Source organism: Mya arenaria, chromosome 9 (assembly GCF_026914265.1).
Source record: "Mya arenaria isolate MELC-2E11 chromosome 9, ASM2691426v1".
In the NCBI taxonomy this organism is placed as follows: domain Eukaryota; kingdom Metazoa; phylum Mollusca; class Bivalvia; order Myida; family Myidae; genus Mya; species Mya arenaria.
This window is the reverse complement of record NC_069130.1, coordinates 62,441,213-62,456,747: the sequence shown is the minus strand read 5'-3', so window position 1 is coordinate 62,456,747 and position 15,535 is coordinate 62,441,213. Positions and strand designations below refer to the sequence as shown.

At 32.7% G+C, this 15,535-nt stretch overlaps 1 protein-coding gene across 3 annotated transcripts; it reads left to right on the top strand.

Moving 5' to 3' along the window:
- Positions 1 to 768: 768 nt before the first annotated feature.
- On the top strand, positions 769 to 14,932 carry LOC128203358 (SH3 domain-binding protein 2-like). 3 transcript variants are annotated; one of them, XM_052904749.1, is made up of 14 exons: positions 769 to 836; positions 2,461 to 2,544; positions 4,858 to 4,947; positions 5,202 to 5,304; positions 5,494 to 5,596; positions 5,829 to 5,869; positions 7,992 to 8,041; positions 8,532 to 8,627; positions 9,370 to 9,441; positions 9,559 to 9,852; positions 10,019 to 10,204; positions 10,811 to 11,083; positions 11,678 to 11,758; positions 12,333 to 14,932. In XM_052904749.1, the coding sequence occupies exons 2-14, from the start codon at positions 2,505 to 2,507 to the stop codon at positions 12,389 to 12,391; spliced, it is 1,488 nt and encodes a 495-aa protein (XP_052760709.1). In that variant the 5' UTR covers positions 769 to 836; positions 2,461 to 2,504; the 3' UTR covers positions 12,392 to 14,932. The 3 variants fall into 3 exon arrangements, with proteins under 3 accessions (XP_052760709.1, XP_052760711.1, XP_052760708.1); XM_052904751.1 differs by having other exon boundaries at positions 773 to 836; positions 2,458 to 2,544; positions 10,022 to 10,204; XM_052904748.1 differs by having other exon boundaries at positions 773 to 836; positions 2,458 to 2,544.
- The last annotated feature ends 603 nt before the right edge of the window (positions 14,933 to 15,535 follow it).

Sequence of the window (15,535 nt, the reverse complement as noted above, 5' to 3'; positions counted from 1 at the left end):
GTAACACTATAGCTCCGGAGAATAAGGCTTACACCATTCAATTAAAATTTGATTATTACTATTAATAAAATGCTCAGAATAAAATATCACTGTGTAAATGCAAAGATGGAAGATAAGTGAAAACTGTACATGAAAAGAACCATGAACGGGGTATACATAGTTCGTTCTTTTCAACGACAATTTTATAGAATGTTGAATGTTGGGATTCTTTACGCATGAAATGTATAAATATGACAATAAGTAACTAGTAAAATTCAAAATGATATAATTATAATTACAACAAGTGTCATAAACAAGTTTGTTCACCATGACGTGAATAGTGTTATGTTACATATGTGTGTGTTTGCGTGTGTGCGTGCGTGTGTGTATGTGTTTTTTTGTTTGTATCATTATGAATATAGTTATCATAAACATGATATTATAACAAGATATATTCAATTAAGATAAAGGTATTGTCTTTTAACGTGTATATTTGTTCAATGAATTACGTTTTTCGACTTACGAACATATTCATCATTTAAATTAAATCATGGGCAATGTTGACTTTTTCATATATAATTTTATATACAGTTTATTTAAGAAATATAATCATCCTCATGTACATATATATAAATTATATTTCTTAAATAAACTGTTTTATTTCTATAGTTTACAGTTGATAAATGTTATAATATTGATTAAAAAAAACTTTTTATCGAAGAAGACCTTATCATTCAACTAACAGTTTACATAGGTTCACAAAGTGAAACCCGGAAGAGGAAGTCTTGATTATGAAATTTGTATTTTAGTTTAAAGGTTATAAAAGCTTATTTACGCATTGGATTTGAAACTGAGAAGTAAGTTAAGTTTCATATTAATATAAGAAGTATTGATCAAAATTAAGATATAAATTAGTATATGTAATAAAGGGAATAAATAGGTGCTTTAACAAGTAAAGTAAATAAGCAATCGAATGTTTTAAACTTAAACATTTACGAAATACCAACAGAACTTTGTTTCGTTGAACTTTATTAACAACACATGAATCACATGAGTTACATGTGTCCTTTGCCTTTAAATTGTCCATGTAATATATGTGAATGTATCAAAAACTAGTTTACAGTATATGTTCAAAGTTTAAAACAATTTTTACAAAAGAAAATTAAATTGTTAATTATACAGTTGTTTATTCTCAAAGTTGACGTATTGAAGTTAAACTTCTTTTTAGCGTTAATAACCACTGGTGTTATGTTTCAATAAATATACGATAAATGAATTTGTTTGTATATATTTCACAGATATATAGTGCATAATATTTACTTACCCTGAGTTTGGGAAGAGATCGATACAAGTTATTATACGAATATGGGCGGTTTTAAGTTATGTTTAGTAATGATCTCATCTTACCAACAAACTAGGTTAGTGACTGGGTGATAAAAATCAGACCTACGCTATTTGATATTTATAAGATATGGGTTCTGCACACAGTAAAACTTATTTATACCGCTTCTAAATTTAACTGTTACGAAATTTAAAGGTGTAAAATACGATATTATGAAAGTTTTACAATTTGTCTATCTTTTGTAGGATTGATCATGATAATTTTCTTTAAGCTCATCACAAGATTTACTTTTGTCTGTTACAATTAACATGACAATGGTGAATAAAGTATAACACATGGCCATATACTCCAGTGGTTTTCTTTGAGCTCCTTCGACACAATACCTCCACCAAGTAAAAGGGTGGACGAAAACGCCTATTCCCGTGATGATACTGTGTTTTTTTGTAAATGTCAGAGTAATGATAAAGTCCGCTCACAATTTGGCTTACTTTTCCGAAAAGTCCACAGAAATACATATGATGTATCTCGTTAATTGTCTTACGTAACTCGCTCATGGTTTGTAAAATGCCCGTTTTTAATTACGAAATAAAGTGTGGCAGATCATAAGGAGTGTTAAAACAAAATATCAAAAGCTGGAACCCTTCAACAAATGTTGATGTTTGCTCAAATATCTTCTTTGAAGACCACAATTTTCATAAGCGTATTAACGATTGAAAATTAATTACGGATGTGGTGTTGCGTGATTGGTTGATTGGCATCATCACGTGATGTTATCAATGTATCATTAACAGGTCAACATATTCTCCACTTTTGTTAAGTTCCAATGGCCGTGTGGACTAGCCGGTTGTTTTCAATTTGTTCTTGACTTTACCGACGTGGATTCGAACTCCACTGAAACCAAACTAGTTTTTTATGCTACAACTGTATTTTTTCCTGCAATTTCGATATCATAGAGTAAACTAATGATTAAATAAGTCTTTTCAGATGCATTACCGGGAAAACGTTTGGACCAAAAACATGAGCGAGTCACATTAAGAACTTTCCTAAGAATTGAATTAATCTACATGATAATAATATTATGGAAACATTTTTTACTTTATTGTAAAAGAGCGCTCTATACTTTTGCATCGTTTCAGCAGTTTTCTTCGAACACATGTAGATGAACTGAACATGTTGGTCGGCAATGGCTGGGAAAGCAAGGCAGATTCCCTTAAAAAACATCGGTTTGTTCTATTTTGATTTATTCTCTGTTTTGTTTGACATGTGATAGCAAACAAAAAATCAGAAAAGCACAAGGCATTGTTAATTTGATAATTTGGAGTAGTTTGACCTAAACTAATGTTCAAATTCCTGAAATGGCTTTTTGGAAAAATGGTAACGGATTTACAACAATTATATAAAAAAAGTAATTTTTTCTCACCTTTATGTCACACCTAACATGCTGCAAATTATTTATGTTTTACTCTTTAAAATAATGGTACCTCAAAACAACATAATAAGTTGTTTTTTTCAAAACGAAGCAAATAGGTAATTTATGTAGGCGTAGCCTTATCGCTATCGGTGTTGTGTAAATTGAATAGAAATTGATTTTCCTTTTTCTCCACACCTGTTTGTTTCAACTTGTCGGAGGGCCCTTACTAAGAGGTCACGTGTGTCACGTGACCTCTTAGTAAGGGCCCTCCGACAAGTACGCAGAAACAGACGATAATAATACAAAAGTTTTTCTTGACAATCAGAAAAAGAATGCATGGACCATGGTAAAGCATAGCAATAAAATCAAGTTTAACATTAAATTAGTTAGTTATTATCAATTGTATGCAATTTATGATTCAGGTAGAAATAATGTCAAAATTTTTAAATAATTTATTTCTAAATAACATCGGCATTTCGTTACAGTAGAATAACAGTCTCTATTTGAATATTCAAATTTAGGGAAACAAAACATTTATTAATAATCTTTCTGAAAATCAACAAAAATGACGTTTGTTTAGATCCATTGTCAAAAATCAATGGATTTCGCTGTTTTTCTTCCTTTCTTTATTAAGAGTCACCTGTTTTATACAAGTGTAATGAATTATTATTATTGATATAACTACCTTAATGTTTCTCTCAATGAATTAATATCCGTATAAAATGAAATGCAAAACTGTTCTAACATAGGAAATAGAAATGACCATAGTCATTATAAATGCAAATTTTTTATATTTGATTTGCGTCATTTACAAAGATGATTTTGTTTTGTCTATACGTATATACTTTTTGTGACCTTAATTTATATATAAGAATGTATTTCGAATCAACTAAGTTGTTTGATTCACTTATATGTCCAAACAAACTTAAAAGCAAATGTATTTGCTTCTGATTTAAAACTTTACGCACAAGAAGGAAACAAATAACAAAATTAAAATAAATCGCAAGATATCGTCAATATTATACCTAATACTCATAATGATAGTTATTGTTTTAAGACTAACGGCAATCAAACGTATATTTTGTACGGTTACATTAAGACATTTATAGGGTTGAATAGTCTACTAAAAAGTCTCTTGTTATCAACAAATGCAAACAAAATGCATAATTTGAACAGCAATAAGGAATAATATCAGTATTTCGTTTTTTTTTCGGATATATATATATAAAAGCGTAATTACACTACTGTTGATATGTGCAGATAGGCGGGGGTCATGGCGGATAGCAACGGCAATTGATAAGCCCCGCCTAGTCTGGACGTAGATTGGTCGGTCGGGTATCGACCAGCTTGACATACGGGCCGCGTCATGTTAATTCAACCTCCTTGGCATAGTTTAAGCCTTCTATAATTGACCACCCCTCCCGCAAATCGGTGTACACAGCCTCTATGTATTGATCTTAATCTAACTGCCTGGTGCCGTCTTATCAGATCATCGATCGGAGTATTCTGCTGTGTAGTTTTGGAGGTTTCATAATAGAAATGGACCATAAATGGCCCTGAGCCAATAAACAAATACACATACATTTGGCCCATACTGTGACACCTGTTCAATTAGCAGGAGATGCACAGCAGGGCATTGTCATGCCAAACATTCCTTAAACAAGGCCTTTAATGATTGGCGGTCATGCATTTTTCCTGTTTATTTGTTTATTGGCTCAGAGACATTTAGGGTCAATTTCTATAATAAAACCTCCCAAACTGCACAGCAGGATATTAAGATCGGAGAACGGAGATCTGATAAAATATTATCATTATTATTATTTATTTATTTATTTAATTTTTTTTTTTTTTTTTTTTTTTTGGGGGGGGGTCTGTTAAGCATTTTTTTTAAACTTTCTATATCGTAAAGATTGCATAATCAAAATTTTGAATGTTCTGTTCATGTGTACATTTTGGTCACTCAGTGTATCATTCTCTGAACCAACAATTATGTTCTTTTTGAACCAATAAATCTTGATATTCTACATGTACCTTAACATTTGCACTTGTAGAACATTTCTTGCATTCTTGCAGAATTAAAATTTATAAGAAATAATCTAACGATTAATGTTCGTTTTTGTTTAAGGTGCCCAACCGTTGATAGCCCTCGTCCGAAAGTGCTCGCATGAGAAGTTAAGGAAGCGGGATAAATTAAGATCATTTCTCCATTTGAAATGTTCGTATATCAACAAGATTATTTTGGAAAATAACTATACACTTTTATTAATCCAGTGTTATATACGAGTACGTTATTTTAATGATAAATTAGTTCAAACAAAAACGTCGTGACATTGTGATAGTTATAGTGATATTGCCGTGAGTGTACTGTATAATCTTAACTGATAATTATAAATATTTGTAGCTCTATTTTCTTTCTTTTTCACCTCATTAGGTGTTTACTCAGTGTTCTAATTTATGTTAAACCCACAGGGCCTCACAAGTTTGTGGTTCTTGCCGAGTCCTGTTTATATATCTATGGCGACGAAGCGAGTGCCAAGTATGAGGCCGCATTCTCTATGGCAGACTTTAAATGGTAATCGCTCACATATTTTAACAAATATTTTGAATGAGATAAGAACGAGCTTAAAATACATGAAGAAGTGTTAATACACTACTACTTTATATATGTTACCGGATATGAAATTAGATATTTTGTATAATTTCAACTATTAAGTCAATGTACGTTGTAACTCCATGAACTAAGATCCATCCTTATTTTCAGTGTTAGCGTACACACAAAGGGTGACCAGTATTTTTACCTCACGTTCAACGATCCGGAGAGGGAACACATCGTGTTTTGTTGTGATACCAAAAAATCGCGAAAGGTATTTTAATTTGTACGCGTTCCCTTGACGGCTAAGTGATCGCCCAATATGAACAATCCTTTTAACCTGATGATTTTAGGCGCTTAGGATAATTCATCTCAACAATTTTGAAATATTCTTCTGCAACATATTAACTCCGTTATTGCTGTTTAATGAATGGCGAATCTCTGTGTTCACAATGTATCTATACGTATCTTTAAATCTAATACAACAGCATATTGTTTTGTTACAGAAATGGATGAAAAAGCTCAAAGAAGCAATTGATGAGGCGACGTGAGTATGAATTTGCTCAACATAAACATCGAGGGTTTAGCGCAAAATTGTTGTAACGCCATCTATTTAAAAGTTTGGTTTCAACCGTATTGTACTAAGCCCGCGACATACAAGGACTCTTCAAACAGTTCAAATACATATAAAATACACAAAATATATGTATATTCATAGTTATTGTCATCGTATGTACGCCTTGATTATGATACACTAACCTTTCATAGATCAATTGGTTTGCCAATGTAACAACATTATTCTCTATAAAAATTTCAAATTAAGTTTTTCGTATTACAAAAGTATTACTGAAAACACCTTTAGCACTGTTTGACTGTTGAACAACCATTTCCCGTTGATCTGCTTATCTAAATTAATTATCTATATCTGAAAATTGATTAAACAATCCCTTCGGTGGGGAATACTTGATATAAGAACTTTGCTGAACTACTTAGTCTATTTTTTATTACAGCAGGGGGTCCTTCATGTAACTGAAGCGACTATTTCTGATACGGATAAAATGATTTTGATGTGTACAAAATAAAGGAATGGTATGACTTTAGAAACAAGATTAATTGCTCGGCGATATCCGAATGGATCTGTGTAAAATCTCGGTTTGGTAAAATTTTAATTGTGACCTGAATAGTTGTCACAGAAATATTTTAATTGTGCACCAAACGGTTGTCAATAGGATATGACAGCTGTATACACATCTTTTTTAAATTCTGGTTCATGACGTAAGCTTAAACAACCTCCAGACAGTCGGAAGCCTTATCTGTCAAACAAAGCTACTTCGCGCAGGTCACATAGACCCACAAAATATGTTCTATGAAAATAAACGTTGTATTCACTGTCAGATCTACTCTATATGATATGGAGGTAAATCCTCGATTGTCATTGGCCTACAATTAAGTACGAACACAAACTGTCTCCAAACGCTAAACGACAGGAACTCGTTTTATCGAAATATAAAACATACAAATACCATTTTCAAAACATTCGGTTAACATGACCATTTCCCTTGAAAAGGTAAGGTGGGTGATATACCCATTTATATCTTCCCAACTGCGCGGTATGACTTCGAACTACGATAAAATACACTCAGACGGTTTTTATACAAGGTGCAGGTGATAAAACTATCGACTTTTAGATGTAAATAAATGATAACATTTGCACAACAACGTTATTATCCGAACAAGAAATAAACAGATGTATTGTATTGGATAGCCTTATTCACAAAAGTTTTCGGGTACTATTTTAAAACCATTCTTAAGAAGGTAATGCCATTGTAAGAAATAAGCCAAGCTGGACTATGACCACCGTTATTCGTTTCTTTCGATCAAACTATTTTAATCTCTTAGAGGCTGAAACCGTAACCACGTGACCACTCTTACATAAGTTATTTCAGAAGTGTACGATCTTGTTGTACTTTCCTCGTATATTTTTGAAGCGAATTGATATTCTGTTCTATTAATGATGGCAAAACTTTAACAAATAGGTGAAGTAAAAATTGACCACAAGGTGTGACAGTTAGATTATTGTTCAATGCAAAGCTTTAAATTGCAGTCTGGTAAAACTAAAGCAGCGTGTTATATTTTGACAGAAAGACATACTTGCATACATTTTAATACACTTAGCTGTCAAGTCCTTATAAATATATTTTGTCTTGAGGTTTAAAAACATGTACATGTATAAGTAAAATCAACGCCTCCTCGTTTTAATGTATCCGATACTCCATATTGAGAATTGTTGATGCCTTGTGACCCAATTTCTCTTTTCGTATTATTTCAAAGGATCTTATGTGCGGATAATTGAAATGTAAACTCATATCGAAATTGATATTACACTTAGTCATTAAGGCATTGAAGAAATGCAATTAGGAAAGTTTATGTAATGTTATAGTTGAAATAATAAAAGAACAAAAACCCAAACTGCAGTATTTAATGTATCATATAATTTGGGTCTTTTATTTACATCTTTGTAATGAGCCAGCTATACAATTCCAAATGAAATCAAAATTAGATGGGATCAACAGGCGTTAACATTCAACACTATTAATAATATGGGTAATAAAAGTTATTTGCACATAAGCATAGTAAACGTTCTTTCATTTTGGCTTTTTGTACATTAGAGACTCAGGAATAGGCCATGAAGAGGATGCCGATCAATCGGACGATGAGGGTAAGAACATCTTTGTTGTTTTGTTTATGTAGAAATTGATTTGTTGTATTGTCTTAATAGTCTCCTCATATTGGTAATAATTGAAATACTGCATATGTTTAGATGGTTAATGTCGATGCGCTTTATTTGTATTATTTACGTAGTTTTGTCATTACGTTTAATGTTAATGCTATTGGACTTGTCTATTTTCAGCAAAATTAATGCATGAACGCCTAAATTACTTGTTTGTTTTGCTTGGATGTTTGCTTGTTGTTATTTTTTAGTTGTTGCCTATATGGCAAAAGACATTTTTCAATGCATATTTTACTCAAAAGTCTAATTTGAATAGAAATATCCGATACTGTAGATCAAGCCTTGATTTGAAATGAAACATTAAAAAACCTTTGAAATCGACTGACCAAATGTCTGAAAACATTCAGAACAATTAAGAAAACCCTTGGCTATACAGTATGGTAATCTCACCACAAAACTCTAGCTATAATCTATACAGATAGCGATGACGAGGAAGACAACCCGTCGGGAATGGCAGCGGCAAAAAGACCCAACACCTATATACAAATTAATGACAACGACATAGTATCCATAGGTAATGCATAGTGTCTGTGGTGGAATTTTAATGTTTAAATAATTTTTAATTTAGATTGCAGTTTGTAGTCATTGATTGCATTTCTGATACAACCCCCCCCCCCCCATCACATAACAGTCTCAGTTTGATTGAAACCGTTCAATAACAGAAATGATAAGTAGGAGAATATCTCCTAGGTAATCCGTTCAATTACAGGAATGATAAGTACAATAACCTCTCCTAGGTAATCCGTTCAATAACAGTAATTATAAGTACAAGAACGTCTCCTAGGAAATCCGTTCAATAACAGAAATGTTTAGTGCAAGAACGTTTCCTACTAAAAACCATGAAATCATATCCATATCCATTACAATTACTTAGGATACATGAAAAAGATTAAAGTTATACTTCCGAATGCGCATTGGTGAAGACAACATACATATTCACAGTACTTCACAACATAATGTTTCAATCTTACATCTTGTCTTAATCTGACCTACCATAACCTTTTTGCACCCGACCCTACCTCTTTGTTTTGCAGTCTAAAAAATGTTTGACTATTATTTTGTTTTCTCCTTTTGGGATAATTTTTCGTAAGTATGCATACTAATATCAATACATGTTAATATGTAGAAAAATGGCGACAGCACAATCAGTCTCGGATTGATTGCATAATTGCATTGGCAGAAATGATATTTACAGCAACTGTTGCATCTACAGACTTGTTGTTTTACCTCTACATGTGTATTTATTTATGTTTAAGCTGGCGACTGCACTATGTTGGAAGGCAAACTCGCTGAAGAACCTCCATATGTAAATACCAGCGACCATGCAGGTACAAGACAATTGTTAAGCTTCCTTTAAAGTGCTACATTAAAACACTTGAAACAAATAGATATAGAGTTATGTCAGTATAAAAACAGCAACTGCCAACTTGTACTTTGCAAAAAAGCCATACAAGATGAGCCAACAACACCACGTGACAAGCCTCGATCCACTGTGGTAACTCCGCTCGCTAAGCCAGTAACGACACGGGACCAGCCGCGATCCGCTGTACCATTGACGCACGCCGAGCCAGTAACGACACGGGACCAGCCGCGATCCGCTGTACCATTGACGCACGCTGAGCCAGTAACGACACGGGACCAGCCGCGATCCGCTGTACCGTTGACGCACGCTGAGCCAGTAACACGACGTAACAAGCCTCGATCCGCTGTGGTCTTGCAACATCATAACACTCCTGCAGGTTTGCAAGAATATTAATCATCAACGCAAATAGTTTATTGGTCACTCTGTATAACTAAATGCCTGATAATAGCTCAACTGTATTAATAAAAAAATAACAATAAAAAAAACATTGTTATACACTTAATTGCCAAATTTCCACTTATATATAATTATGCATGTATAAGTAGGCAAACCTAATAACAAGCAACCATTGGGAACTAATGAGATAACGGGAAATAGAGACGATGAGGATAAACATTCGAAGTTGATACCCACCGAAAATAGAAATTCTTCATCGTCCTCAAGTTCATCGGATTCAGAAAATGCTTTCCTCATTGTTTCTGGCGGAGAAGGACCTTTAGTTAAAACAGGTAAACAAGATGAAAAAAATGTTTTAACCAAACTTTATCCAGTAATAGTTTGTTTCATCTGTTTCTCTTACACCGTTTTAAAAGGAACTAAAGCGGTTGTTTATTCTGCCTTATCCGTATTGCTGTCTGGTGTCTGTTATAACCGATCAAAATCTCTTATTCTGATCAGTATTTTTTTCTTCAATATTCTTCATTGCTTTCAAGTTGATGCTAGTTCGGATGAGGCTAATGTTGTTTATTGCCAGACAATTGATAACTATTTGGATAAGTATGAGTTTATGGCTGTACACACTGTTCTGGTAATCTCATCATTTAACGGTAACGTTATTTTGATGTGGTCTGTTGGTCGTGTGTTTGCAATTGTGATCTTTATACATTGTTGTCTCTTGTTCCTCATCGTCTAGGCTCTTGTCTTGTGCCTCTCAACAGTTTAATACTCGCTAATGCCCCTGTAGTGTTAGTTGATTAATCATAAATATCGCCTCCTTCAGAGAGACTACTCTCCCACGGAATTTAAAAATAACCCTAAAAGATGGCCTTTTAAGAAAAAAAATAAAGGAATATGTACAAAATCAATAAAAACTGTTATAATTGTTTTATTGAAAGGACGGAAGGGTGGTCGTCCAAAGACTGAAGTTAAAATGGATGACAACACGAAGAACCCAATCAATACAAAGTCGTCTGCGACCTCGGAACCAAATTCAGAAAACGCCATGTCTAGTGTGTCCAGCAGAGGGAACAATAATTCGAAAGCAGTAAAGAACAAAGGGGCATCTCGATCGAAACAGATGCAGGTCAACGTACTCGAACAATCTATAAAACCGTCAACTGCGCTTGGGAAAGGACCTGCGCGAAGCTATTCATCTCCGAAATTGCAAGGTGCTTGCTTTGTAGAAAATAAAGTCTTCAGAAAAAGATGCTTTGAACTGTATTATGATATATCATTTAACAACTGATCAATCACATTTGCAATTTAATACTTTTTTCTATGAGTATGCGCATCCGTTCTAATCAAATGAGATTTTTTAGAATTTGTTTATCAGCTTGCAGTTTTCACTTAGCGTGCTGTGGCGATATATCTATTTAAATGAGTCTAACGACTTTGTTTTACATTTCGGTACATGAATCAAGTTTTACAACACATATTTTGTCGTTCACCAAAAGATCGTTAATATTATTTTGCAACTAATTCTTTTAACTATGTTCGCTCAATCAAAATAGTATTTTTTTTAAAGAAAGAAGATAAATTACTTTGTTTTATTCGAACTGCTGGTTTCTTGTACTCGCACTATTGGTAATATAAGAGTGGTTGAAAAACATGACTTGTACGCGAACTTTTAGAGCATATTATTTTAAATGTGTACACGGCACATATATGTAAAAGATGTAAGGCACAAAATGTTTCCATATGCGCATACACCTGTACAGGTAGTGTTTGGCAACCTCTAACATATATAAACTCGATGTTTTTAGGTTCAGTACAGCGCACGTTTCCCGTGGTTCAAGAAGCTAGAGCCTCGGTACAGGAGGAACCTCTCTATGAAAACTACCAAGGTAGGAGATTACAACTATCCTATAATATCTTTTAAAAAAAGGATAATGGTACTAAAGCTAATTAAATATTGTGCTATGCGTATTTTGCCGTTTGCATGTGTTTAATGTTCCGTTCTTTGAATTTAATTACAAAACCTTTTAACAACTTCACGAAGTTTGTAAGCTAGCGAGCCTTCGGCGATATCCAAAACGTGTATACTAAACGTTACAAAAGATACCTACCTGTTTAACCTGCACTAATGATGTGCCAAAGACTACAAACTGACTGACTTTTCAAACAAAATACATTCGGTTAGTTTAATTGTCTTTTATAACTAGTATGAATACTGTCATGATCATAACATACACACTAAAGCGTTAACCCGACATCATCATTTTGTAATATATTCATTTACAATAAGTGACAAAAAATAAATGTTCCTTTATTAAATCAAGATGAAATATAACGTTTTCCTCTCATGATGTATCAATTATCTATCGGACAAGGAAATCTATTTTCTCCCAAATTGATGTTTATCAATGCACATGTCCCTTCTAATGAGAATGAGTGTATCCATATAATTTCTATTTGCAGAGAATTTGTATGAGAATTTGCGAGAAAGTGATCAGATGGAAACAGATACAACTAAATAAGAATACAGTGGATTCCTTGGTTACACGGATATTAGTATTAGTTGAGATTGCATTTGTATGGTTACACGGATATTCGTATTACGAGAAGTTGATATTGCATTTAAATTGTTCTATTTGTTGATGTCTTTTTTTAAGTACTATACAATGAATGAGCGAAATGTGTTCTTCATTAATCATATTTTGTTAAACCAGGTTAATCATTTTTTGTCTTGCATATAATTTATTTAAGTTGACATAGACTTATGACATTTAAATAAAATTATTTCTCATTTTCGATTCTGTTTTTCAAATATTTTTTGAATTAGTTTGTACCAGTTTGCAAGAAACTCAAAACGATTAAACAAACGATTATACCAAATTCTCCTGAAACGTTCATGATGTGGCAATTATTTTAAGGATTCGATCTTCGATGATTCCATGCGAAGAGGCGTGTTATTGTTGAGAGTCTACATATCAATTATTCATTTTATTTATATAATGGTTTTATATCATTTTCGACATAGTTATATATAAACAAGCACATTTTTTGATAGGATTAAAAAATCCTCGTGTAATAACAAAGGGAAGCCTAATGTGTCCATCAACGTTGTTTTGTTCTACAATTTGTTTGCACTCTATTACATAACAATTTTTTAAGGAAGCGTAATCGTTCAGACAGTACACTTTACTTTGACTCTGCCTTTCAAACAAGCTGGTTTACTAAAACATCACAAAACTGAGCTGTCGACGAAGTCAAAATGCAGAGAATGCGAAATCTGCGTGTAACGGCATTGAAATGCAAATAAACATGAGACGTTCGAGTAAATGGACGTTTATTTATAAAGAAATGTTAATTAAATTTTTATGACATTTTATTTTCATTTCTTTATAACTTAACCATTTATTTTACCAATCATCATGCCCCTGAAATATATTCAACTTCAAAGGCTTTGCAAAATAACCATTTTTTTTTGTAATTTCTTCCTGTAGTACGGCAAAAACAACGAAGATTTAGTTTTCCTCAACAATCAAATTCGTTTCTAAGTAATGAAGAACAACACAATTATGATGCCAAGTTTCTGGAAGTCCTGTTTACATTTCTGTTCATACGATTGAAGTGTGATGTAACTGTACTGTATACGTTTGTCCTCACGTAGACTTTAGCATTACGCTTTGTACCATTCTCATTTTGTTATTCCATTGCTTTTAAAACTGGTTATACAAATCTTGAAAGAGCTTACAAACGACTGGTATCCAGAAATACTTTATTATAGACATAATGGCATACGTGAATATGTATTGTTTTCATTTATTTATTTATTTTATCATGAACTTTTGAAATAATATTAGGCATTTATGTTACTAAAGGGGTGGACACCAGATACCACAATTGCGAGAAAAAATGTCATAAAATTGACATCTTATTGTACAACGCATTGATTCCTACTAAATGATGTATCCCATTGCTTACGACAAATTCATCATTTGCAGTTTTGCGCAGTTTTCCGTTTCGAAATTTACTAGGTTGTCTACCACGTTAATCGCAGTAAGTTTACAAATAGCATCGGTATATTCATCTGTACTCATAAACATATACTATTTAAATTGGGAAACCTTTTAGCGCTATTTCAAACGGGGACACTCAGGCGAGACAGCAACATGATTGTTGCGTTTATCATTTTAACCATGTAAAGTGATGTATTATCGGCCTCCTACTAGCTCGCATTGGCAATTCTGTGACTGTGTTTAGAGAAAATACTGTATTTGCCGATATTTTGACCATCTGGTGTCTAGCCCCTTTAAGCATTAAATCTTATTTCATGATGTAATTCTCATTCTTAACAGCTTTAGTTTTTCAGACGAATGAAGTTTTTCTTTAACATTCATTTGTTCAATATTATGTTTAAATTGCGTCAATATGACCCATTATTTCAACATTACGATTAATAAAATGCAAGTCATATAATTCAGTTTGTACAAAAAAAAATACTCTGATGCAACCTTTACTGAATTGTCATTATAACATGTAAAACTCATTTTTACGATTGTCAAGTATACCTCGTGATACTATTTATTAAGGATCCATACTTAATGTATTATAGATTATTAAGGATCCATACTTTATATATTTAATTTATGTTAAAAGAATGTGTTTATTCCATCGATGTTAAGACGAAGACTTACATATTTCACATTGTCGCGTGTATACATATTTATACTGTAGTACCCCCTTAACCTACCTGAAGACAAAAGCAGAGACCCTTATGCACGCGTATTAAAGACTTGTTAAACAATACTCATCTTAGTAAATGAATGTCAATAAGTACAAATGAATAAAAATGATATATATAATTTTTCATACGATGTCATTTTGTTAAATAATCTATCATGTAGTATCTCAAATGTTATGTAGTTTTATATCGATTGATTTGTTATAAGTTTACTGTTACATGACAATAAAACAGGTTCTGATAAATCACCTCTTTATATATATATATATTGCGTTTTTACATGCTTTTGCTTAAATGTAAACTGTGATATAATAAAAGAATATTAAGTTGATATTATAATTTCTTTTTGAAGCCAATGACTGCAATTATTATCCCGTAGCAAGTGTGGAATTAGGTCGGAGATCCCCAAATATCATTAACAAAAATGAAAAAGAAAAAGCATGATATGTATCATAATATGTATTACATATATCATTTTTAATGAAATAGATCTATTAATTCAATGGATGTTTGTTCGCAATAATAATATCCGTTTGTCATACCTGTAATACCAAAATGAAATATTGAATTAAACAGTTGCAGAAGTCTTTTTTAAAAAGTCCAAATCTGTGAGACATAACCTCTATAACCTTTATGACATCGAACAATTAAAGGACACAAAAGATATTGGCATATCAACTGAAGTGTTGCTATAAAACCCTTTGGTTTGTAGGGCAAATGCTGGCAGTCCTGACTCCTACTTTGCCAAACGGTTAATTCCCGCTTACAGGTTTCTAGGGCATTACATAATAGAATGTCCATCTTCGTTTCAAAATGTCACAGATTGTTTGTTGGGCAATCCCTTCGACGATGACCCAGCAACCAAAAGACTTTTAGTTAGGTTTGCCAGTATTTTGTTTTTTTGGATTTAATATACAGTGTCCTGTTTCGCCAT